This window comes from Lampetra planeri, chromosome 3 (genome assembly GCF_965212315.1).
Source record: "Lampetra planeri chromosome 3, kcLamPlan1.2.h2, whole genome shotgun sequence".
NCBI classification, from domain to species: domain Eukaryota; kingdom Metazoa; phylum Chordata; class Hyperoartia; order Petromyzontiformes; family Petromyzontidae; genus Lampetra; species Lampetra planeri.
The window spans coordinates 5,785,595-5,812,197 of record NC_136109.1 but is presented as its reverse complement, the minus strand read 5'-3'; the positions used below and the strand labels follow the sequence as shown (position 1 = coordinate 5,812,197).

Below are 26,603 nucleotides of genomic sequence, written 5' to 3'. Positions count from 1 at the left end.
CGACTCCCGTGTTTTGGTAACTTAACACATGGCAGCATATTCTTAGGTTTTTTTCGGTAAAGTCACGTAGGTAAAACATCAAAATTAATGAAAATAAAATAAAACAAAAATCACGACGTTTTGGAGGCAACACAAGTCTCCGTCATCAGGTGGGACCGTCACAGCCGAATTAGCTGCATCAAGTGAGGCAATGATTCAAGATGTAATCCCTTATAAGCAAGTTGAAGGGGGGAGGAGAGGGGGGGGGGAGCTCATCAGAATGTGGTAGCCAATGAATGGAACGTATCGGGAGGGAGGGGGGCGGGGCTCAAAGACAGCACGGAGTGCTAAGTACAACGCATCGGGAGGGGGGCGGGGCCAAAAAAATGGACGACGGCTTGGACGCGGTTGCTGCTGCACACGCCAACACAATGGACAGAGAGGGGGAGGGGAGGCCTGATTCACATGATAGACAAAAGAACGAAAATGCCCATGTTTATACCAATGCTGGCTGAACAATGAAGAGAGTACTGTTAAAAAATAACTGGGGATGTTAACACTCGGTAAAGTAAAGTAAAATAGTGCCTGTCAGATAAGATGGTCCAAAAAAAGTGTAATTAAGTCTTTTTTGCGTGGTTGATAACATCTTTCCAATGATTACTAAGTTTGTACCCATCATCACGGTTGAAATTATGTCTGTGTTTGTATATTTCTATGGCTTCGTGTACACACCTTTGATGGTAGCCGGGAGGTTTGCAGAGAACTTTGGTCTCGGAAAAGACAATTTCATGAGAGCCCACCGAGTTGTAGCAATGATCGGCAACGACAGAAGAATCAGTTCTGCCGTGTTTCAGATCTGACTTGTGCTCGCGGACACGATCAGAAACATGACGTTTCGTTTCTCCAATGTAGCAATCACCACAAATGCAACTCAATTTGTAGACTCCAGGATACTGTAAGTCAGGAACGACATCCTTCACAGATGGAATCAGATCACGGATTTTATGCACTGTACTGAATCGGACTTGGATCTTATGTTTGTTTAGAATTTTGGAGATCTTTTTGGTCACGCCTGCTATGTATGGTAACGTGATGGTTTTGGTCGGAGTTTCATGTGGCTGTTTCTGTGTGGTGGGAGAGACAGCTTGGCGGATAGTACGGTCAGAGTATCCGTTCATCCTGAGGGCCCGATGTACATGTCTTAATTCACCGGTCAGGTGGTGTTTGTCAGAAATGCCATGGGCTCTGTGGTATAGCGTTTTGATGAGATAATTCTTTTGAGATGGGTGGTGGTGGGAATCCGGTTTCAAGTAGGAATCTGTGTGGGTGGCTTTCCTGTAGACAGAATGTCCCAAGGATCCGTCAGGCCTCCTCTCAAACAGAATATCCAAGAATGGTAGTTTACCGTCTTTTTCCACTTCCATGATGAATCTGATGGATGGGTGTCTAGAATTGATGTGGTCCAAGAAGTGGTTCAATGCTGGGAGGCCATGTGGCCAGATGACGAAAGTGTCATCCACATACCTCTTCCACAGGGAAGGACGCAGCAGTGGGACAATAGCGTAAGGAGGCTCTTGACTGTCACGGCTAAGTGTTCCTTGCATTAATCCACTATAACACCTTCATAAATTCATAAATTCAGCCAGAGGCACTACCAGAGACACTGCAGAGGCATATCACTACTAGCTGTCATGTTAACCTATTACTCTGCTGCCGGTATCTCTCCTATGTTAAGGAACTCAATGGAGAAGTGAAATAGTGGTGGCATAGTGGTTTGCATACTGCACTATGAATCCAGTCACCTGAGCTCGATTTTATGCCATGGCGAGCACCAGCAGTTAGTGATATCTGATGCAGTCCTGGATACCCTTCATTTACCATCCTGCACTGACCATTGTGGCAAAGTATGGTCAGTTAACTCAGGCAACTCAGGCAATGGGAGCGCTTAATCCACAAGAGGATAGACTAAGACCTGTTCATTATTATACGACTTACACATCAGTGTCAGGAAGTGTCTGCGTTCTTTAAACCACAATATTAAGTCTGACACGTTTACTATAAAACACTGCATGCATTCATGTGTAACTGACTCCTAATATTAGCTAATTGAATTGTTTTCTTTCTAGCATTCCTTAACGCTAGTGCAACTGTGAAATAATAATGGAGAATGGATTCATAATTATTGCTAACTTGCCTGATTTTGAGGAAATTGGCATCTGCAGGGACGCCTCTACTTACGAACAAGTTAGGTTCCAGAGGTCTGTTCGTAAGTCGATTTGTTCGCAAGTCCAACTGGATTCCTGTCGATTCCAAACATGTCGTACAGCATGTACACTAAACATGGGGAATGGCTTTAAAAGTTGTATAATCTCCTGTAGATGTAGATGCCACTGGTTATTCATGTTCTTCAAATGTAGATGCCACGACCACCATCTATTGGGCAGCGGTTGAACTGAGGAGACTCAGTCCGAACAGGCCAATGGACATACAGACAGGTTTGTTCCTATCTCTGAAAGTTCGTAAGTCGAGTGTTCGTAAAGGAGTCCCTGTATAAAGCTTTATGATGCAAGTAAAAGAAAATGGTAGCATCAGTTTTCTTAAACATGTGTTTATCGCAATGCCCTGTTTCTATTTCAACAGAAACAGGTGTGAAGGACAATAAAAATCTACTGAAGAAGATAACCAGCCTAAAAAAGTTATCTAAGTAAGGATCCACCCACGAAATACTCAAAAATCACACACACACTGCATCTGTAAGCTGTGGTCTAAGGTATTTAAATCATCTTCCAATTTACGGCTTTTTATCTACCATTATTTCCCGAAAGCAGCTATCAAGCCACCTCTTTCACCAAATCAGGCTGACCAATGTGGGGAAGTATATATGTTGAACTTCTTTTGCACCGTCCGTAGCCAACCATTCTAATGGAAGGTGTGGGGGAAGGACAACAAACTAAACACACAAATCAGTTGTAAATAAATTCGTTTTCAATCTAGATTGTGGCTTGACATATACTTCTCTAGGTGGCTGGGTGGTTACTACCCACTCACTACCAAAGCACTGTACAAAAACAGCCATCTGGTAATCATTGCAGGATTTCATTACCAAAGCATTGCATTTGCTGTAATTAAGTTCTAGGACATTGTGGGCTGATGTCATTATTATCGGCCATTATCAATATCTGCCAGTTGAAGGCCTCCCCAAAATGGAACCGTCTCTTATAGTCCTATAATGCAACATTCCACCCAGCACCTGCGCAACAGTTCATTTCTTCACCCCCTCTGCATGACAGACTTTCCTGGGCACGTTCCCATCTTTAGCTGCCCATCTGTTATTCTCACCCACTGAGTCATCATCCCTTCGAGTAACATGTCCTGCCCAAGCCCACTGACTTTCTTAACAAGCAATGTCATATCTTTACTTTGCATATGTTTTCTAACCTATCTGTTCCTCTTTGTATCTCTCATTGTAAGTCCAAGCTTGCATCCCTTCATGCTTCAACTGCGCACATTGAACTGTTGTTCCATTTTCTTTGCTACTGTTCATGTTTCTGATCCATGTCACAACAAGTAATGCTGCACTCTTATAAAACAACCTTCTTCTTTAGACACATTGGTACGTTGCTTTTTATGACCAAGTTTCACTTTACAAAAGCCCCAAAGCACTCACTATCCACACACAATTAGAGGCCCACAGTCAGAGGGAGAGACAGGAGACCCCATTATAACCACAACTAGTCAGCTGACCAGGCCACCCCAATCCGGGATAAACATTCAGGAAAACAGGTCGTAGACGTGGGCCACATTACTACGACCAGCATTAAATAATGACGAAATCCCAAGCAAGAAACCCTCATCGTATTTAATAAATTTAACAAAATATGCGTTTTTTCACCATTAGCATGGTCAAATGTCTCCTTTTAAAGATTTTGTTTACCATACCCACACACACTGTGCCTCTACGGAGATATATCTTGTTATGTGAAGAGAAGATGGTTCTGGCTGCTAGAGCACAACAATGCATCATACTCACAATCCAGTCAGAAGTGAATGTAGATAGCATAGCAATGTGTTTTATATATCGTCTATTTAGTAGGTACAATCAGTTGAAAATCGACAACATTTAAATTATTGTATTCAGTATATGTTTGATAATCGACAACATATTTGACTGCAGCCTGTTTGTATATTCGACAATAGACTCAATTTACTTGTGACGTGTCAAGATATGCATATAAATATATTTAACAGCTTGCTATACTTGCACAAATAATTCGATGACCTTTAATTTTCGTTGTCAACACAAACAATCAATTAGCAATCCTAGACACATTTGATCTTCACTCATTATCTTATACTTTTTGGTTACGACGTTTCGGGCGTAACACAAGAGTCCGTCATCAGGTGGGAAAGCTTGATCTGCTGCTGTTGGCAGACTGTTTTAAAAGGTTTGAAATGGGCGTAGCCCAAGGGTCATAAAGAAGTGGGCGGGGCTAGTGATGTTAATGTGAGAAATTAGCATGTAAATGTAAGATAGGAGAGCGGCCACCTCGACGAGGGCATGGAAGTGGCTATGTTAATGTGAGAGATTAGCATGTTAATGTGAAATCGGAGAGTGGTGCAATCTAAAGCAGCCTCCTCGATAAGGGCACTGAAGTGGCTATGTTAATGTGAGAGATTAACATGTTAATGTAAAATCTAAGAATGGTGATCCAAAGGCATGAGAGTGCAATCCAAAGGGCATGTGAGCATGAGAGTGCAATCCAAACGACATGTGAGAAATCTAAGAGAGAGGCACAGAGAGAGAGACACAGAGAGTCGTAAATAACAGCAGACACAGGCAGGTAGGATGGAAACATCACAGTCAGTTAAGACTTTACCTGGTTAATAACGTCATTCCAATGATTGCTCAGTTTGTACCCATCTTCTCTGCTGAAGTTGTGTCTGTGTTTATATATCTGGATGGCTTCATGAACACATCTCTGAAGGTAGCCATTAGGTTTGCAGAGTATCTCCGTCTTGGAAAAAAAACTATCTCGTGTAAGCCCACAGCGGTAAAACAATGATCAGCAACGGCAGAGGTAATTGTCCTACCGTGTTTTAGATCTGCCTTGTATTCACAAACGCGGTCCGAGACATGTCGTTTCGTTTCCCCAATGTAACTGCTACCGCAACCACAACTCAGTTTGTAGACACCAGGGTATGGCATGTCAGGAATAACATCGTTTACAGATGGGATTAAATCACGGATTTTGTGTACTGTGTTGACACGAACCTGGATCTTGTGTTTGTTTAAGATTTTGGAAATATCTTTGGTAACCCCTGCTATGTATGGTAAAGTGATGGTTTTGGTTGGATCCTCAGAAGGTTGTCTTCCCATGGCTGGAGAGACACCTTTGCAGAATGTACTGTCCGAGTATCCGTTCATCCTGAGGGCTTGGTGTACGTGCTCCAACTCACTGGCTAGGTGGTGCTGGTCGGATATGCAACAGGCCCTATAGTGTAGTGTTTTGATGAGGGAATTCTTCTGGGCTGGATGGTGGTGGGAGTCAGGCTTTAGATAGGCATCCGTGTGGGTGGCTTTCCTGTAGACCGAATGTCCCAACGAGCCATCAGGTCTCTTCTCGATCAAAACATCCAGGAATGGTAGCTTGCCATCCTTTTCCACTTCCATGGTGAATTTGATTGACGATTGTATGGAATTGATGTGGATGAGAAATTGGTTCAGTGCTGGCAGGCCATGTGGCCAGATGGCGAACGTGTCATCTACATATCTCTTCCACAAAGAAGGATATAGGGTGGTTGTCTGGATGGCTTCTGTCTCAATTTTTTCCATGAAAACATTCGCTACCACTGGCGATAAGGAAGAACCCATTGGGGTACCCTCATTTTGTTTGTAGAATGTACCATTCCAGGTGAAGGCAGTGCCTTACCAAAGTTGGTACATCTGGATTCAGTCCTTGTTGGACCAAGTCTTCAATGATTGCAATGGTGTCAGGTACAGGTACATTGGTGAACGGAGAGACTACATCGAAACTGACAAGCAAATCATCTGGAGACAGTGAGATGTTCTTGATTAGAGAAACCAAGTGAGCTGAGTTAAGTACAGCTGAGGTGGACTTGCCCGTGAAAGGAAGCAGGGTCTCAGACAGAAATCGGGCCAGTTTGTAGGTGAGTGAGTTAATGACTGAGACGATAGGATGGAGTGGGGTACCTAGTTTGTGGATTTTTGGAAGGCCATAAAATCTGGGTGGTCTAGCAGCCAAAGGTTTTAGGGAGCTCTGCTTGGTCTGATCGATTTAGTGATGATATTGTTGGTTTTTGTGGCTCGGCGGTTGGTGGGATCTCTGTTGATTTTGGTATAGCTGCCATCATTAAGAAGGTCCTAAATTGTGTTGGTGTAAGTGGTTTTATCCATGATGACAGTGGCATTGTCCTTGTCGGCTGAGAGGATGACAATGTCATCTCTGTTTTTTTTAATTTAGAGAGTTCAAAACGCTCGTCCTTGCTGATGTTGCTAATGGGTTTCTTAGCGTTTTTGAGGATAGCAGCGATTTCAGATCTAGCAACGTCTGCAGCCATGTGTCCCAAGCCTTTGAGGGCTACGTCGACCTGGGCAATTATATCATCCACTGGGATGTGTTTAGGGGTGACTGCGAAATTCATTCAACCCTTTAGCTAGTGCCGATTTTAGACTGTCGGAAATTGGGATGTTACTATGATTGATGACAATCTTGTTTACATCTAATTTTTTTTTAACGTGTGGCTCTGGCTTCTTTATGACCCTTGGGCTACACCCATTTAAAACCTTTTAGAAATCTGCCTCAGCAGCGGGTCATGCTTTCCCACCTGATGACGGACGCTTGTGTTGCGCCCGAAACGTCATGATTTCATTTGATTTTATACCTACGTGAATTTACCGAAAGAACCAAAGAGTATGGATTCCTGCAGTCACGAAAGCTTCAAATAAATCATTATCTTATCTTACATAGAGAAATATAGCACCTTAATCCATGGCGCTTGACAACATTTATATAACTGTATATCCGTTTATAGTGGTTGAGATAAATAGTGGGGTTATTAAAAGTAGTTCGTACGATAATTAAATTATAAACTATAAAGGGTTTGAGAGTTACCCTCGATTGACATCTAGGTCTTGATGAACATTTTCTGTGTGACTCTGACTGAGATAATCTCTTTGCTCTATCCCAGTGGCGGTCACCCTCTCCGGCACGCTCCCTCCTTTGGCTGCCATTCTGTCTTGTCAAACAACATTTCCCACAATGTGTCTTGCCCAACCCTACTTTACTTTTCTTACGTCAGTATAATGTCTGTAATATGTGTGTGTTCTGTGATACACGTATTACTCCTTCAGTCGTTGTATAATCCGCAGCATGCATTTCTCCATACCTTTTTATTGCATTTATATGTTAAGCGTCCTCTGATCCATATACCATGGCAGGTCATGGGTGATGATTGAAAACTAACTTATTTTGGCACATTGCTATGTTGATTTTTATAATAGTATTCAGTTTTCCAAAGCACTTAGTCCTATTGTCACATACCTCTTCAATGCATCATCTTTTTCTGGTCTGGCTTCAATAATTGCCCTCTTCGTACACTTTTGGTATTCCTGTAGTGGTGGTGTTGATATGCGCCGACAGTGATGGATTACGGGGCGGCGCGGGGTGCAGGGTTGGGCACGCATGTGGGCGTGGTGTGGACACGCGCGCCGGGAGTGAGTGAGTACGGGGCGGCGCGGCGTGGGGGATTGTGCGCGCTGACACGAGGTGAGAAAAGGGGATCGTGGGCAGCGCGCAGTGATTGGTCAAATGGGATGGGTGCTCTCAGCGACGTCCGCAGGATGGACATAAAAGAGGACGCGTGGGAGCACTCGGGGTTGTTGTTAACCAGTTGAAGATTGAAGACGGAGTTGAAGAAGTAGTGCCCTGAGACCCCTAGTCCCGCTGTCCTTGTCAGGACCGGGGCCCTGTGTGGCTCAGAGGCGAGACTGTGGGACCCGGGGTCCGACGCCCATGTGGGTCGGGACTGTGGGACCCAGAGTCGAGACGGACACCCCGGCTGGGTGTGTTCCGAGAGGCTACGGGGCGTAAGAGCCCGTGTTGGTGTAGCCAGGAGAACCGTGTGGGTTAGGCTGGTGTTAGCCACCCGTGTAACTAAGTGGGTGTTGGTCACCCGAGTAACTATAGCTGGTGTTAGTCACCCGTGTAACTATAGTTGGTGAAATAAAAGAGTGTGCTACCCGTGAAGTCGTCTCCCGCCGAGTTACTACATTACAACTGGCGTCAGAAGTAAACCTGTCTTCAAAAAAAGAATGGATACTAGGAAGACTACCCGTACCCACGAGCGAGATCGGGAAGACGACGGCGTACCGGAGACACAAACCTCGGAAGGAGAGGACGAGGAGTTGCCGCCGATGCAGCACTTCGCGGCGATGGCCGACGCTCCGCTCGCCTCCGACACCAGCCTACAGGACGCACACTCCCGCCTGGCGGAGTTGCTGCTCGCCGCCGCTGCAATTTTGGCGGACATCACCGTTTCAGCGGGCGGAGGGACGGCTGCGGGGTTGGAGGAGGGAGCGCGGCTGGAGGGATCCCGCCAGAAGGCGCTTCGCGCCAAAAGTTTTGAAGTTGGCGCCGTTTTTGAGGGTCCGCCATCGGTTGGCGGGAAGCGCGGACACCACGTGGGCGGAGATCTCCTCTCAGCGCTGCCCGCGTCATCGGCGCGCGCCAGAGCTCTCCATCATGCGCCTGCAGACGGAGCCGACATTTTCTATAACCACAGCGGCGCGCGGGAAAATCGTTCCTCGGAGGACGACGACCGGGTCTTCCAGCAACGATTTCCCGCACTGACGGCGTTCAAGGCAGACGGGGGCGACTGGGGAGCCTTCCAACGAAGGTTCCTCGCACATCAAGAAATGTCGGGGTGGTCCGACACCACTGCCCTACGCGCGCTGCCAGCGACGCTCGACGACGACGCGCTTGCAGCCTTCACATCTGCCCCAAGGTCGTCCCGCTCAACGCTCCAGGCCGCGCTACATCTAATGGCTAAGGTGTTCGGCCCGCCCTCGACCTGTCGCCACCATTTCTACGAACGGCGCAAGGTGGTTGGAGAAACAACGCTCGCCTATCGCACGGCGCTGCTCGCCCTGCTGGACGCAGCTTTTCCCCGCATGGACAAGGAGGGGAAGGACGCCATGGTGACGGAGCAGCTGCTGGCGTTGGCTCACGACCTGGGAGTCCCCATCAATACGGCGGACGAAATGGACATCTGCTCCCTGGGGATTGCCACGAGTATTCACGCATACGAAGTCCTCAAGCGCAAGCGGACGGTCATCTGCGCATCGGCGGGGATCGCGGCACCTGCCGCCACGGTCGCCGAGCCTCAGCCTGCTGCGGTTCGGGAGGAGGCCTTCACCGTATCAAGACCGGGGGAGTGGAGAACGGGAGGTCGTTCGCCCACACGTTCATCCCGCAAGCTGGAGCAACCGAAACCTACGACGTCCCTCGTCGTCTGCTACAACTGCGGCCTTCGGGGTCACGTTGCGTCCGGGTGCCGGGCTCCGCGTCAGCGCGCCACGGGACCACGTCCGGACGACGACCAGGGCCACAAGTCGTCCCAGCTAAACCCGGCAAGTCGCGGCACCTCACACGCTCGGTCCACATACACGGCACACTCGGGTCACCGCTTCGCGGTGGGGGGACCGCGTATGGGTACCGGGGATTCGGTTCGGCGAGGGGGGTTCGTACACGGCCCGAAAGCAGTCGAATGGTCCGAATTGGCCCACAGGATGGTGGCTGCGTCGGCCGGGTCGTCCGTGGTAACGGGGTTTATTGACGGGGTTGAGGTCCGGGTGCTTGTGGACACGGGTGCGTCAGCCACTATCATTTCGGACCTTATTTATAACATCCTTCCCGTCCAATGTCGACCCCTTTTGCCGTTGGACGTACCATTTTACGCGGCGAACGGGGGATCCTTGGGGATCATCGGCCAGATTCGGGCGACTATTTGTATTGGCGATATCAAATTGGCGGGTCCTATTTTTGTATCATCATCGCTGGCAGTTCCTTGTTTACTAGGTACAGACTTTCTGGCTAAAATGCCCATCAAAATTCTCATAGATCAGGCCTGCATTGAGCTTCCATCGGGACGGCGGGTTGCATTTTTGACGAGTCCTACTAAAATACGCACGGTTTGTGCGACGGTGCAGGCGCTGGCAACTCAGACTGTACGGGTACCCCCGGGATCGCAAATGTTGGTACCCCTTCGATTGAGGAAACCCCTCGGGGTGGATGCGGGGGGACAGGGAGTTCTGTTGGGGCCGTCAAACAGAGCTGTTGGGGGCCTCGGCTTAGCGGTGGCTCAGACCATGGTGCGGGCGGACAGTGAGCCGTTCGTTATGGTCCTGAATACGGGGTCGCGGCCAGCCGTAATTACACAGGGAACAGTGTTGGCTCACGCGGCGCCGCTACCCGTCGAGGAACAGCTCGTTGCTCACGTGGATTTGAGAGTCGATACGCATCCTCAAATTGAGGAGGGGACAGAGTGGTTGGACTCGTTGTGTGCTGGGTCTAGTAACTTGTCTAGTGTGTAGTTGGGAGCGTTGAGGGGCTTGCTACTCGAATTCGCTGACGTGTTTAGCAGACACAAGTACGATATTGGCTGCACAGACCTGTTGCGCCACCACATAGCGACGGGGGACGCGGCCCCTATTCGACAGAATCCCTTCCGGCTCAGCCCAGCCGAGAAGGAGCATGTGCAGTCGGCGGTTAATGACATGTTGGCGGCCGACATCATTTCGCCCTCTTCCAGTCCGTGGGGTGCCCCCATCGTCCTTATTAAAAAACAGGACGGGTCCTTGCGGTTCTGTGTCGATTTCCGCCGCCTAAACAAAATCTCAATGGCCGACGCGTATCCGCTCCCCAGGATGGATGAGTCGCTGGACGCCTTGGCGGGAGCACAGTTTTTTTCGACGCTTGATCTGCTTTCGGGATTTTGGCAATTGCCCCTCGATGACGAATCGAAACCAAAAACCGCTTTCCGGACACCGGGAGGCCTATTTGAATTCAACCGACTGCCCATGGGCTTACATTCCGCTCCCGCCACGTTCCAGAGGCTCATGGAATTGGTTTTGTCAGGACTCCAATGGGACACCTGTTTGATTTACCTCGATGATATCATCGTTTTCAGCCGGACTTTTGAGGAGCACCTCCAGCGACTGAGAGCGGTGTTCCTCAGGATGCGTTCCGCTAAACTTAAATTTAAACCGGCAATATGTTACCTGCTTCGGGAATCGGTCAGGTACTTGGGCCATATCGTTAGCCGTTCAGGGATCTCGACGGACCCTGCTAAGACGCACTGCGTCAGCTCATGGCCAACGCCAACCTCGGTCACTGAAGTCCGCAGCTTCATAGGATTCGCCTCCTACTACCGTCGTTTTGTCAAACAATTTGCCACCATAGCCAGGCCCCTGCACGCTCTGACGGCTAAAGGTGTGAGGTTTCACTGGGGGCCGGAAGAGGAGGCTGCGTTCTGCTCCCTTCGTGACGCCTTGGTGCGGGCTCCCCCCTTGTGTTACCCCGATTTCAAGCAACCGTTTTTGCTCGACACGGATGCCAGTAACACGGGTATCGGGGGAGTGCTCTCACAGGTGGTCGGGGGGGTCGAACGGGTGGTCGCCTACGGTAGCAGAGTTCTGTCACCTGCGGAACAACGCTACTGCGTTACACGTCGTGAATTGCTGGCGATTGTTTTTTTTATACAGCAATTCAGGCCGTATCTTTATGGCGTCCTTTTGTGGTTCGTACGGACCATGCGGCTCTCCAATACGCTATGCGGGTGGCGCAACCCTCCGGCCAATTGTCCCGATGGTTGGAGGTCCTTCAGGACTACCAATTCACGACGATTTACCGTAAGGGGTTGCGCCACTCGAATGCGGATGCCTTGTCGCGATTGCCGCCGTGCACGGAATGCGCATGTCTGCTGGGATCGGCGCGGTGTAAACCCCCTGTCGCCGCCCCCGCGGAAGTTTTGCTCACCGCCACTGACACTACGGGGGTCGACGTTCCCACGGGGACGGACTCGTTACTAGCGTTGCCTCTCATCGAATGGGGCCGTCTCCAAATGGCCGACAGCTCCCTACTCACGCTACGTCGGAAGGTTGACGCTCCCGGAGGGGGGGAAACGCGGGTCAGTTCCTGGGTGTGCAGACAGGGCCTCTTGATGAAATGGGACAACATGTCTCGGCGTCACGCGCTCGTTGTGCCATTTGCTATGTGGGGTAGGGTCGTTCTGGCTGCTCATGAACGACTCATGCATCTGGGTTTTCACAAAATGCTCGCCCTAATCCAGCGAGACTATTATTGGCCGGGGATGGGCAACGACGTGGCGAACATCCTTAAGGGATGTGTAGGGTGCGCCCAAAGAAAACCGCCGCCAATAGCGGCTAATCCACCGCTGCAATCCATTCAGGTTTCACGCACAAACGAACTGGTTACGCTCGACATCCTGGGGCCTATTCCCGCTACACCTAGGGGTAATAAGTACCTGCTGGTTGGCGTAGAGTACTTCACCCGTTGGCCCATGGCATGGCCACTCGCCAACCAGTCGGCTGCGGCAGTGGCGGACGCCTTTGTCCAGGGCTATGTTTTGGACAAGGGCGCCCCCGAACGCTTGCTGACGGACCAAGGGAAACATTTTTCGAGCGTTTTGTTGCGCGAGGTGTGCGACCTGTTGGGTACAAAGAAAGTGCGTACCTCCCCGTACCACCCGCAGACTGACGGAATGGTTGAACGTCTGAACAGGACGATTACTTCTATGCTGTGCCAACAGGTCTGCAACGATCAGGTTGATTGGGACTTACAGGTACCTGGGGTACTCGCGGCCTATCGAATGGCCCCTCATGTGGCGACGGGGTTTTCCCCATTTTTTCTCATGTATGGGCGGGAGGCCGATCCGGCCATGGACGTCCAACTGGGGATTTCCCAGCTACGCGAAAAATCTAAATTGGCAGACCACATCAAATTTAATATCGCCAAACTGGCTGAAGCGCGAGAGGCTGCGAGATTGAATTCGCGGTCTCGGCAGATTGCGAACGAAAGATTGCATGGGCGAAGGGTGCATACGCACGATTGGAAACCAGGCGATAAGGCCTGGCTGCATTGTCCACATACACCGTTGGCTACGTCCCCTAAATTGTTGAGACCATGGAGGGGACCGGTGGAAATTGTGCGTGTTGCACGACCCCAGAGTATACAGATTAAATGGGAAAAACGCCGTTAGTACGTGCACCCCTCCCGACTGAAACCCTTAGCGGCACCGCGTGACCCCACTTTGTGCCGTGGCGACCGGGCGTGTGATGTGGCCGTCGACTCGGGGAGGGATGTGTCGCAGGCTGATCCTCACGTGTCTCCACCTGACCCACCCCCAGGTGTCTCGGACCTGACGGCTGTTGACCGTCGGGAACCGGAACCCCGCGGCACGCGCGGATCTCCGATGCCTGGCCCGTGCCTTCCTGGACTGCCGGCACCACCGGACGGTCAACCGCGTCGGGTGCCGTACGACGGACCGGCAAGGCGGACTCGTGCTAGGACACAACACTTTTCATGAAAAAAAAAAAATCAAACCCGAGCTCGCCGCCGCGTTCCCCTCTGCCGGGGTAATGTCCCGTTCAAGGGGCGCTCGGAAAGAATGGGACGCTGCACGAATCGGAAATTTTTTTTTTTCTTGCATACACATTTATTGTTGTCACTCGCCGGATTGTACATATTGTTCTTGTTGTTGCAGTGGCATGTGCTGATTTTTGCGAATTGGGGTGTTCTTGTTGTGTTGTTGTGATTGTTGTTGTGTTACGGGGCACACGGGGGGGGGGGGGGGGGGGGAGTAATACATTTTTATAGCAGCCGGGTCGGCTGCGAGCTATGTGGTAGGGGGTGATGTAGTGGTGGTGTTGACATGCGCCGACAGTGATGGATTACGGGGCGGCGCGGGGTGCGGGGTTGGGCACGCATGTGGGCGTGGTGTGGACGCGCGCGCCGGGAGTGAGTGAGTACGGGGCGGCGCGGCGTGGGGGATTGTGCGCGCTGACACGAGGTGAGAAAAGGGGATCGTGGGCAGCGCGCAGTGATTGGTCAAATGGGATGGGTGCTCTCAGCAACGTCCGCAGGATGGACATAAAAGAGGACGCGCGGGAGCACTCGGGGTTGTTGTTAACCAGTTGAAGATTGAAGACGGAGTTGAAGAAGTAATGCCCTGAGACCCCTAGTCCCGCTGTCCTTGTCAGGACCGGGGCCCTGTGTGGCTCGGAGGCGAGACTGTGGGACCCGGGGTCCGACGCCCATGTGGGTCGGGACTGTGGGACCCAGAGTCGAGACGGACACCCCGGCTGGGTGTGTTCCGAGAGGCTACGGGGCGTAAGAGCCCGTGTTGGTGTAGCCAGGAGAACCGTGTGGGTTAGGCTGGTGTTAGCCACCCATGTAACTAAGTGGGTGTTGGTCACCCGAGTAACTATAGCTGGTGTTAGTCACCCGTGTAACTATAGTTGGTGAAATAAAAGAGTGTGCTACCCGTGAAGTCGTCTCCCGCCGAGTTACTACATTACATTCCTATTCTTGGTTCTTTCGGTAAAGTCATGTAGATAGAAAAAAAAAATCGAAATACTAAAATACAATATTAATTAAATTAAATAAAAAATACAAATAAATTGAAAATAATAAAAGCAAAAAAACCCACGACGTTTCGATCGTAATACAAGTGGTCTTCATCAAATGGAGAGAAAAGAGGGGGCAAGCCTCCATATGCAACTGCTTATAAGTTTTCCAAAGTGAACGGGCGGGGGAAAGAGCTGCGCAAGCAAAACGCTAATGCAGGAGCAGAACAATGGGGGAGTTGGGAGGAGGAGAGCTTGTGTAAGAGAAGTTTTGAAATATAGTTTTCCCCCGGGCAACGCCGGGTACTTCCTGCTAGTAGTTTATATGTTCATGTTTAAAGGTAATATGTGTATGCCCTTAACCCTGTTTTCCTCATAAGCTTTAAGTATTAATATTCACGGAGTTAGTATTCGTGCCATTCTCCAGAAACGAATCCCCACGAACATTAAGGGTTTACTGTATATACAACTATACCAGCTGATCTGAAATTGGTAGGCTCTCCCAAAGCAAAAATTACTCATACACCAATGACTAATGCAGTGGGGTCCTCAATTATGAGCCAGTATTTATCACTTTCTACGTTTATTTTTCAATTGTGCGTGTGTTATTTTTTTACAGATTTGACTTCACTGTCGTCCAGCCATTGATAGACATTCTGAACATGCTGAGTGTGGAGCACACCATAAAGGAGAAAGTGGACGTTAAGGAGGCCTTCCTGCGGCAGGGAGGTGCAGGTGTGTAGACAGCGTCCCCTCTGTGTGAGCGTTACTGAGACAGCTCTGCAGGGACGTGCACCGTCCTCAAGAGTTTCTCAGGAATATCGCCCCCAGCTCTCACTTCAACTGTCGCTTCATTTATTGCTTCATCTATTGCTTCATCTATCGCTTCATAAATCGCTTTATCTATCACTTCATCAGTTCATGAGGACATGTTATTTCTCATGCTCGCAAAATATGCATAAAATGTATTCAACCTAATATGTAAATGACATGCAAATTATATACTAAACTGCATTTCGACTTATACAACAAGTTAAGCAAAACTAAGAAAATAAAACAAGATTGTAATAATTAGACAGTTCGATTATTGGATCACATTATGACCCTGACATTCACATTCCACGGAGATTAATTTCTACATACCTTCTGCATATTATACTCGTTCATAAAAACGCATTCAGTTATCGTTGCTGCTGTGCGCCTGTAATACGAGCATGTTGCAGTGTTCACCGCCTTACAAGAGCCGCATGTGTTTCCTAGAGCTGCTCAAGAAGATCCAGGACACTCCCACCCAAGATGACTCTGAGATCCCTCTCCGAATCGTCACTGAGATCATGTTCCAAATGCTGATGACTTACACTGTGGACGTTAGTGAGTACCTGTGCTACGACTACACATTATGTACTCTGCTAAGTGGATTTGCACAAACACGGCCTTCATTCGACAGGGCCGCTCACCAGTCGTGTTACCATGAGTTCTGGTAATGTCATTTTTGGCAGTGCCAATGATGATTCATTATAACAGACCAATCAGTCTTGTTTCAAACTATGCTAGACTACATAATTATGATTATTTAATGTAGTATTTCATGTTGTTTATTTTTCCTCACCTACAAGACTTGCACATCTGCACTTACTTACCTCATACTTATATTTTAACCTAAAAATATCCAAAATTATGATTTATAAATCTCGTTCGCATATGTCCGTCCATCTGTCTGGCATACAACTGAAAAAAATCTCTTGCCGAGGACATTCCCTGGAAATTGTGTAAAAGTTGTGTGAATATACATAAGAAATATATAAAATTTTGCTATCTTTGAATTAACTTGCTGAGACAGAAAAATAAGTTTAATATTTTGTGGTTGTGATTATAATGTGTTGATTATTTCGATTTAAAGCTTTCGTGACCTCAGGGATTCATCTTGGTTCTTTCGGTAAAGTCACGTAGAATGGAAATAATAAAACATAATAAAATAATTCTCACGACGTTTCGGCCACAACGCAAGCAGCCGTCCTCAGGTGAATAACAGGTCTGTCGAGAAGACAAGACGGCTGCTTGCGTTGTGGCCAAAACGTCGTGAGAATTATTTTATTGTTTTATTTTTATTATTTTATTATTTCCATTCTACATGACTTTACCGAAAGAACCAAGAAGGTGTTGATTATTGTCGTTATAATGGTTGTGGTTATGGTTGCAGTTATAAAGTGATTATGGATGTGGTTGTGGTTATAATGGGGTTATGGTTTGGTTATGTTGGGATGTGGTTTGTGCCTATTGTGGTTATAATGTGGTAGTTATGGTTGTGGTTTTAATGTGTTATGGTTGTAGGTATAATGTGGGTGTGTCATGGCTTTGATTTTGGTTTTGTGGTTTTGTGAATATAATGTGGATCTGTTTATAATGTGCCTGTCGTGGTTAAATTGTGGTTGTGATTATATTCTGGCTGTTGTAATGTTGCGGTTATGCTTGTGGTTATGATTGCGATTAGAATGTGCGGGAAGTAGTCAAACACCAATGATGATTATCTTAAATGAGTCCTGGGCCTCTTCTAGGTCAACTCAGCCTCAAATACGTACCTGGTGCTATGTATAAGCATGGCCACTATGGAGAAAGAGGTAGCAGGGCGTGGTGCTGATCATCTCACTCCCTCGTGTGCCGTCAAGACATCATAGGTGCTCGCTAACTGCACTTGCCCCAACAGTCTGTGTGGGCTTAAACGGGAAATCTTTATTTTTGTCTTAGGTTAGAATGTTGTTTGTGGTTTTCATGCAGATGTTGATATGGTTGTGCTTATACTGCGACTGTTATAGTTGTTTTAGTTATAATGTGGCTATTATGATTGTGGTTGTAGTTGCAGTTATTAAGATTGTGGTTATATTGTGGATATTATTGTGTAAAATAGATTTATAGCTGGTGCTAAGAATTATATTTGTGGTGTTTGTGGTGTTGATATTTACATTAATATTGTTGTTGATAGGTAATTGTTGATGTCGCATGTGTCATTATGCACGGAAAATATATATACGTTCTCTTATAAAATAACATGACTCAATGGGATGTTATTTTCTTCATAAGTTAACTCTGTCGTCTGTGCTGGTGGTTAAACATGACAGTGTGTGTTTCGTTTTTCACAGGTGCAAAACTAGAGAAAGAGATTGAAGACATTTACACAGATTTAATTCCGCTGATGACTTTTTCCAGGTGAGGAGTTGACCACCTCAGGGTTCGTCACAGACATCGAGGTATGCCGGCAGCGTCTGGCTTGGCATCAGGCAGAGACACAGATTGAACACCCCACATGACCCACGGAAAAATGTACAACAGCTGTATGGGTCTAAAATAGTTTTTGCTTCATTGTGGTGAACTCCAGGGCATCACTATCCTTTGAAATCAAGTGACTTATCCCATCCATAATTTACAAATGTGCTCAGTGATCTAAATCTAGAGCTCTTCAGCACAATTTCAGATACTTCCATCGTAAACTAGCTGGCTTCCTAATCTGGATGCAACTGAGACCTTGTAACTAGTAATGAAATCGCTTATTCCTTTTGAAGAAAGCAGCATTAGATGTGTGCCCATGGGAGGCATGGAGGCAGGCGACATCCTGTGCATGGTGCACATGACTCCTGCAGCTGAGTGGCAATCCGCAGCACACTGTGCATCAATAGATGCAAGTTTAATTGTTGTGTCATTTAGTTGTTGACTATGCTTCTTAGAATGCACGCCTAAAGCAGTCGTTTCATCTTCTTGGTTCTTTCGGTAAAGTCACGTAGAAGGGAAGTAATAAAAGAATAAAAATAAAACATAATAAAATAATTCTCACGACGTTTCGGCCACAACACAAGCAGCCGTCCTCAGGTGAAAACCAGGTCTGTCAGGGAGACAGCGTCTGAATGAAACAGCACACGAGCTTGGAGCATATATATAAGCTGGGTTGGAAGGGGGGGAAAGGGCGCTTCGACAAAATAATTTGCATATCAAGAGGAATTAGCATATTTATGGAAAATGCAGGAATGTGATTAGTACTACATATGCCCGTGCATTATGCAGGACTAGCAGCATCAAAGGGAGGGGATAGGGGTAGCATTAATAAAGGGAAGGAGTGTTAATAGTATGTAGCTGCAGTAACTTAAACCAACACGTAAACAACTAAAGTATAAACTACATAGTATCATCAGTATACTAACTATACTCTACAATAAGCTGAGTTACTAACAGTAAGTAATACATTACAATTCTACGTCGTAAAAATTATATGGATTCTTTGCTCCGCTGCAAGTTTCCTACCACTACTCACTCATTGACACGACTGTCAATGGTACAGTGTATAATAACAAATAGTATAACATTTATATGCTTAATACAATGTTCAAAGTAATATATAGTATCGTAATTGTATAGTGAATATATAGCAGTGTGATATACATTAGGGTGGGTAGAATAATACATAGTGTAATATTACAATGTATAAGGTTTAGGGTGGTTTATAGCAATACAGTATATAATTTAATGTTGGGTTTGTCTATGGCAGTATATAGTACGGTGTAGACTCGTGTGATGTAAGAGAACAAAGTTTAGATGGAAGCATATTATATAATTTTTACGACGTAGAATTGTAATGTATTACTTACTGTTAGTAACTCAGCTTATTGTAGAGTATAGTTAGTATACTGATGATACTATGTAGTTTATACTTTAGTTGTTTACGTGTTGGTTTTAGTTACTGCAGCTACATACTATTAACACTCCTTCCCTTTATTAATGCTACCCCTATCCCCTCCCTTTGATGCTGCTAATCCTGCATAATGCACGGGCATAATTAGTACTATTCACATATCTGCATTTCCCATATCCCCTCCCTTTGATGCTGCTAGTCCTGCATAATGCACGGGCATATGTAGTACTAATCACATTCCTGCATTTCCCATAAATATGCTAAATTCCTCTTGATATGCAAATTATTTTGCCGAAGCGCCCTTTCCCCCCCTTCCAACCCAGCTTATATATATGCTCCAAGCTCGTGTGCTGTTTCATTCAGACGCTGTCTCCCCGACAGACCTGGTTTTCACCTGAGGACGGCTGCTTGTGTTGTGGCCAAAACGTCGTGAGAATTATTTTATTATGTTTTATTTTTATTATTTTATTACTTCCCTTCTACGTGACTTTACCGAAAGAACCAAGAAGATGAATCCCTGCAGTCACGAAAGCTTTAAATCGAAATTCAGTCGTTTCATGTAAACTTGATCTATTGCGCAAATCATCTCCAAGAGAAGAATTGCAACACATTCTATTTCACATGAATCATTTGCATTCGCTTTGGCATTTACAGTATTGATTTAAACCAACATGTATTGTTCATATGTGTTAATGGGAATGGTCATGTGTGTCAGGCAGAATAAGCTATTTAGAATCATCATGGTGGTAATACCATTGCGGGGTGGCATTTATTTACAGCTTTGACCATTCTACGGTAAAGACCCTGCAAACTATATGGAACAAGTTGAATGCCGTCCTTTCAGTGGAGAAGAGACTTCTTGCCAAAGTGGCTTTTCTTCGTGCAGGGGGAACAGGTGTGTACCAATATTTCCTATATTTACCAATTTGTCAAATTAGACGTTTTAGAAAGGCAGCTCCTAGACTGGAATCAACTTGAAAGGGTCTCTCCAGCAGGGCCTGGCACGTACAGCAATCATACTGATGGGTAGTTAACTGTTACAGAAAAGCCATCCACAAACCATTCCAGGAATGCATCTAGCCTCTGTACAATTATTTTTGTTTATCAATATCACTTCGGATATTTTTCTAGATTTCATTGCAGCCAAACGTCAGGCCCCAGTGTATCTGTTGATGCCTCTGGCATCGTGTCACAGCCATGCCTTGAAAACCAGTTCACTAAGCTGCTCAAGTAAATTAGTACAGGATGCCCATTGGTTGCTTAATCACCCTAATCCCTTTCTTTTTGGTGTTGTTATACTTAACTCGCCATTGCAACGCTTAGCTCTTTCGAGCACTTAGACGTTTCCTCAGGGGAATTCAATATACAATGCACGTTTTACACTATAAAAAATATCTGCATTAAATGTAAGTGTATCAAGTGTAGAATTACTAAACTAGATGTTTTATCTTAATACTTAAATTGGTGTAGGCAACACGAAGATTAATATTCTATTTTTGAGTTAGGCCATATAATGATCTGAACAAATGTGTGTTGTTAAGACACATCACCTCCTAACACAGCCAAAGGAATTGCATTGTCACGTGTATAAGCATTTAAGGTGTCAATTATTATTGTTACAACTCACTGGTGAATTGACCAACAATCCTCACTACCAAATTTTGCAATTAGATACAATGTTTCATTTGAAACTGCTTCAAACATCAACTTGACGATGCAGGAAGTCAAGATAACAATCCAGGAAGTCATAGTGACCATGTCACCTGATCCAGCGTATTATGTAAGTCTCATGACCTCAAAAGAACAACCAATCAGCTTTAAACTAGATATTAAATCAATAAAGTGTAATTTTATGATAAATGTAGCAAGGCTAACAATGTGCATATGCATTGTGCATAACTAAGCATGACTATACTAGCCTATATGAATATACTAATGTAGCAATATATACTAATACTCAGTGTACACAAATATGAGGGGGAGGTGATGTTTGTAAACAGTAAGGAGCAGCAATGGGCTCTCTTTCTCCAGTAATAGCTAATTTATTATGGCAGTTTTAGAAACACCAGCACCTGCTAGTTTAGATAAGTAGGCGACACATAAGTTGTTGAGCCACGTGGGAAGGATACATTAAAATGTTCTCAATTGCCTGAATTCTCCACACCAACCGTTCAATTCACCATAGAGATCAAGGAGGAAATCACCTTCCCCTTCCTGGGCGCCACAGTGGTGAGATGTTAAATACCTCGCCTGGTATACAGGAGGTTGTGGGTTCGATCTCAACCCTGACAGCTGTGAATATGGAGTTTTCATGTTCTCCCCGTGGTCAGGTGGATTTTTCTCCAGGTCCTCCGTTTTTTCCCTCCACATTTAGAAACATGCGTTTAGAGTATTTGGCTGCTATAAATTTCCACATGATAAGCCACTTCCTTGAACTATTGTTTATGGCCAGATCGCATCTGAAAAAAAGCAATATAGCTCAGTGGGCCTTACCATGTAGAATAAAAATAAATGTTTGTAGTTTTATGTTCTACTTTGGACATAGTCCACAAGGCAACATAACAGAGTGCTTCTCAGAATAAAAAAAAACATGATGATGCCTACCTAAATGAGCAGTCACATCACCACCCAAAACAGACATTCTCTCTCATGAAGATGCTCACCAAGCAATACTGTGTCAGTTGCTGAACATTTGAGATGTTGAGTGTTCAACGAGCCTTAGAGTGTACTGGGTATAGTACACAAAATACAGAGGGTTTCAAGTAAAACTGTAAACAAAACAAGTCATATAAAATACAAAAACCCTTGTCGGTTAAAACAATCAAAACTAATTATTATTTCTGTAACCACTGATCGAACTGCTCCATTTCGAAATAAATAATGCATACAGTTGGATTTCACACTGTCAATAAAAAAATGTCAATACCAGCTAAAGATAGATTACCTGAATTGGTATGTGAGGGAGCTTTATCGTATTGTGTGCACCTGTGGAAAGTGCGACATTGGTCAAACAACCAATGGTTAGTGCTTTTGTAAATTAGTATCAGAGATGGATGCAATACTCACAGACTCCGGTGTTTGCTTCGGCAGGACATCTTGCCATGTCCTCTTCCAAGGGGGAGGGCGACCAAGTGGACTTTTACAAAATGGAGTGTTATGTAACACGAGCTGGTATTGGCAAGGAGTCATTGGGGAATCCAATGAGCTAGACGAAATAATAATTTAATCAAGTTGAAATTCATACATTAGGTGTGGCTTGGAAACACTTTTTTAAAATCAGGTTATTTAATAATACATTCTTCTTAAATGTAGAATATTTCGTTTAGTCAACAATAATGCTATCATGCCACAGGCTAGTATATTACGAGCAATTATAATGAATACCCCATGTAATGTTAATCATTGGCCCAGGTATAAATTAACTTAGAGTTAATTAATTTGTAATTGTTCATATCTAGTTTAAATCTCATTGGTTGTTCCCATAAGGCCATAGTACTTACGCTTTGGTTCTTTCGGTAAAGTCACGTAGGTATAAAATAAAATAAATCACGACGTTTCGAGCGCAACACAAGCGTCCGTCATCAGGTGGGAAAGCATAGTCGGCTGTTGAGGCAGACTGTTTTAAAAAATTTTGAAATGGGTGTAGCTCAAGGGTTATAAATAAGTGGCTGGGGATAGTGATGTTAATGTGAGAAATTAGCATGTAACTGTAAGATAGAAGAGCGGCCTCCTAAACACGGGCACGGAAGTGGCTATGTTAATGTGAGGGATTAGCATGATGTTAATGTGAGAAATTAGCATGTAAAAGTAAGCTAGAAGAGTGGCCTCCTAGACGAGGGCACGGAAGTGGCTATGTTAATGTGAGGGATTAGCATGATGTTAAAGTGAGAAATTAGAGGGCACGGAAGTGGCTATTTTAATGTAGGAATTAGCATGATGTTAATGTGAGAAATAAGCATGTAACTGTAGAAAAGAAGTAGAAGAAGAGCAGCATCCTCGACGAGGGAGTGCAACCCAACGGGTGTAATACGAAGGGCCTGTGAGTATGACAGTGCAATCCAAAAGACATGTGAGCATGAGAGTGCAATCCAAAGGCATGAGAGTGCAATGCAATGGACATGTGAGCATGAGAGTGCAATCCAAAGACATGAGAGTACAATGCAAAGGACATGTGAGCATGAGAGATCTAAGAGAGAGGCATAGAGACACACACAGAGAGTCGGAAATAACAGCTGACATAGGCAGGTAGTTTAACACGTAGGCTTTCGCGACCAATGTTATTCATAATCAATGTTTTTGGGTTTAGATCGCGTTATTTATGAATGTGTCGTAACCCTCCACCACCCGACACGGCCAATCAGTTAAAAAGTGTCACGTTGACAAAAGACAAATAGTTCACTGCTTTAGCCCACCGGTGTGTTGAAGCCACAACATTTACAATTTGAGTACGACGTTTCGCTGGTAATTGCATCCAGCATCATCGGGCATGGTGAGGCTCTGCTGTGTCTCTTGTCCTTATATAGAGCAGCAGCAGGGTGACGTCATCATTAACTCATCAACTCATCAGGTGCAAAGATTCAAGGGGGGAGTGATTGTAATTATATACTAGATTAGTAATCAGGCTATTGCTACGATGCGAGTTGTAGATTAGTAATCATTTGGAATGTGTTTTATTGTGATTATGCTACATTAGTAATCAGTTAGTGTTTGTTTCCCTTATAAGGAATTGTAATGTATCTTATTTAATAATACGCTTCCAGGCCGCACTAAGCCTGTAGCTGTCTGAGCGATTAAAGTTATTTCTGTTTCTCTCAATTTCAATCGATTCTCTAATTAGTCTTTGCCAGTAGTAACTAGTTTTACACAACACTTCAACGTTGTCAAAATCAATTGAGTGTCCCTGTTGGCATGCATGTTCTGCCACTGCCGACAGTTGTGTTTGTGATAGTTTAATATTTCTCTGGTGTTCTTTTAGTCTTACACTAACGTTATGCCCTGTCTGTCCAATATAGCATCTGCCACATACACAATTAATCCGATATACACCTTCTGTTGATAATTTAGGTAATTCGTCTTTAGTGCACGTTACTAGTTGTTGAATTTTGTGTACTGTACCAAATCTTACTGTAATGTTTTGCTTTTGCAAAACACGGGCTAATTTGTCAGTTACTCCTGAGATAAAGAAGGTGTATATCGGATTAATTGTGTATGTGGCAGATGCTATATTGGACAGACAGGGCGTAACGTTAGTGTAAGACTAAAAGAACACCAGAGAAATATTAAACTATCACAAACACAACTGTCGGCAGTGGCAGAACATGCATGCCAACAGGGACACTCAATTGATTTTGACAACTTTGAAGTGTTGTGTAAAACTAGTTACTACTGACAAAGACTAATTAGAGAATCGATTGAAATTGAGAGAAACAGAAATAACTTTAATCGCTCAGACAGCTACAGGCTTAGTGCGGCCTGGAAGCGTATTATTAAATAAGATACATTACAATTCCTTATAAGGGAAACAAACACTAACTGATTACTAATGTAGCATAACCACAATAAAACACATTCCAAATGATTACTAATCTACAACTCGCAATGTAACAATAGCCTGACTACTAATCTAGTATATAATTACAATCACTCCCCCCTTGAATCTTTGCACCTGATGAGTTGATGAGTTAATGATGATGTCACCCTGCTGCTGCTCTATATAAGGACGGGAGACACAGCAGAGCCTCACCATGCCCGATGATGCTGGATGCAATTACCAGCGAAACGTCGTACTCAATTTGTAAATGTTGTGGCTTCAACACACCGGTGGGCTAAAGCAGTGAACTATTTGTCTTTTGTCAACGTGACACTTTTTTACTGATTGGCCGTGTCGGGTGGTGGAGGGTTACGACACATTTATAAATAACGCGATCTAAACCCAAAAACATTGATTATGAATAGGCAGGTAGGATGGAAACATCACAGTCAGTTAAGACTTGACCTGGTTAATAGCGTCCTTCCAATGATTGCTCAGTTTGTACCCATCCTCTCGGTTGAAGTTGTGTCTGTGTTTATATAGCTGCCAGCTGTTATTTCGACTCTCTCTCTCTATGCCTCTCTCTTTGATTTCTCATGCTCACATGTCCGTTGCATTGCACTCTCTTGGCTTTGGATTGCACTCTCATACTCGCAGGCCCTTCGTATTATACCTATTGGGTTGCACTCCCTCGTCGAGGAGGCCGCTCTTCTTCTCCTTATCTTCTACAGTTACATGCCTATTTCTCACTTTAACATCATGCTAATCCCTCACATTAACATAGCCACTTCCGTGCCCTCTTATTTCTCACTTTAACATCATGCTAATCCCTCACATTAACATAGCCACTTCCGTGCCCTTGTTTAGGAGGCCGCTCTTCTATCTTACAGTTACATGCTAATTTCTCACATTAACATCACTAGCCCCAGCCACTTCTTTATAACCCTTGCGCTACACCCATTTCAAACCTTTTAAAACAGTCTGCCTCAGCAGCAGACTATGCTTTCTCACCTGATGACGGACGCTTGTGTTGCGCCCGAAACGTCGTGATTTATTTTATTTTATACCTACGTGACTTTACCGAAAGAACCAAAGAGTATGGATTCCTGCAGTTACGAAAGCTTCAAATCAAGCCATAACACTTATTGAAGAAACCAGATGAAGGGCACAGTTACTCTTAACTCCCTGGATTGTTGTGTTACTTCCTGGATCTTGTCTTGATGATGTTGGACATAGTTTAAAATAAAATATCATATCGAATCGCTAAATTTGGTTGGAAGTCTTTTTTTTCAACTTATTGGTGAGTTGAAACAATAATAATGTATGTGTTAAACACTTGTACAAGTGATGAGTAATTTATTTGGCAGTATCTGGTGATGGATGGTTCATATAACATATTTGGTCACATCATTGTGGCCTAACCCAAAAATGTTATAATGGGAATTAGATATTTTATCCTTTACCAAGAGTACCTTGCATAACCACGCTCTATTCCCATTTTCAGAACTGTTCAAGGAAATGCAAAAGTGCCTACAAAGTGACGCTGAGGAAAACGGACTTTTGGAAGCGATGATGGACATTTATACACTGATGATGGATTTTACTTTCACATCGAGTAAGTGATACTTATTCTGCCTATTGTCATCTCTGTCAGAAGGATGTATACACACCACCATGCTCCCATATTGGCCAATTTAGGCATAGGTCAGGGGATATTTAACTTCCAGATCACCATCTGCGCACTGCTTGGC

General features: G+C 45.2%; 2 protein-coding genes across 5 annotated transcripts in view; both read left to right on the top strand.

Annotated features, from left to right (window-relative positions):
- LOC144736816 (uncharacterized) overlaps positions 1-26,603 on the top strand; it is a 674,279-nt gene that overhangs the window by 422,887 nt on the left and 224,789 nt on the right. The gene's annotated exons all lie outside the window — the stretch shown is intronic.
- The window catches only part of LOC144736783 (uncharacterized), a 65,795-nt gene that overhangs the window by 33,159 nt on the left and 6,033 nt on the right, over positions 1-26,603 (top strand). For all 3 annotated transcript variants that reach the window (XM_078619403.1, XM_078619421.1, XM_078619413.1), the window contains exons 15-20: positions 2,620-2,683; positions 15,264-15,379; positions 15,905-16,015; positions 17,782-17,848; positions 20,102-20,217; positions 26,357-26,467. In XM_078619403.1, the coding sequence (XP_078475529.1) occupies positions 2,620-2,683; positions 15,264-15,379; positions 15,905-16,015; positions 17,782-17,848; positions 20,102-20,217; positions 26,357-26,467 (585 nt within the window). The remainder of the gene's footprint in view (positions 1-2,619; positions 2,684-15,263; positions 15,380-15,904; positions 16,016-17,781; positions 17,849-20,101; positions 20,218-26,356; positions 26,468-26,603) is intronic.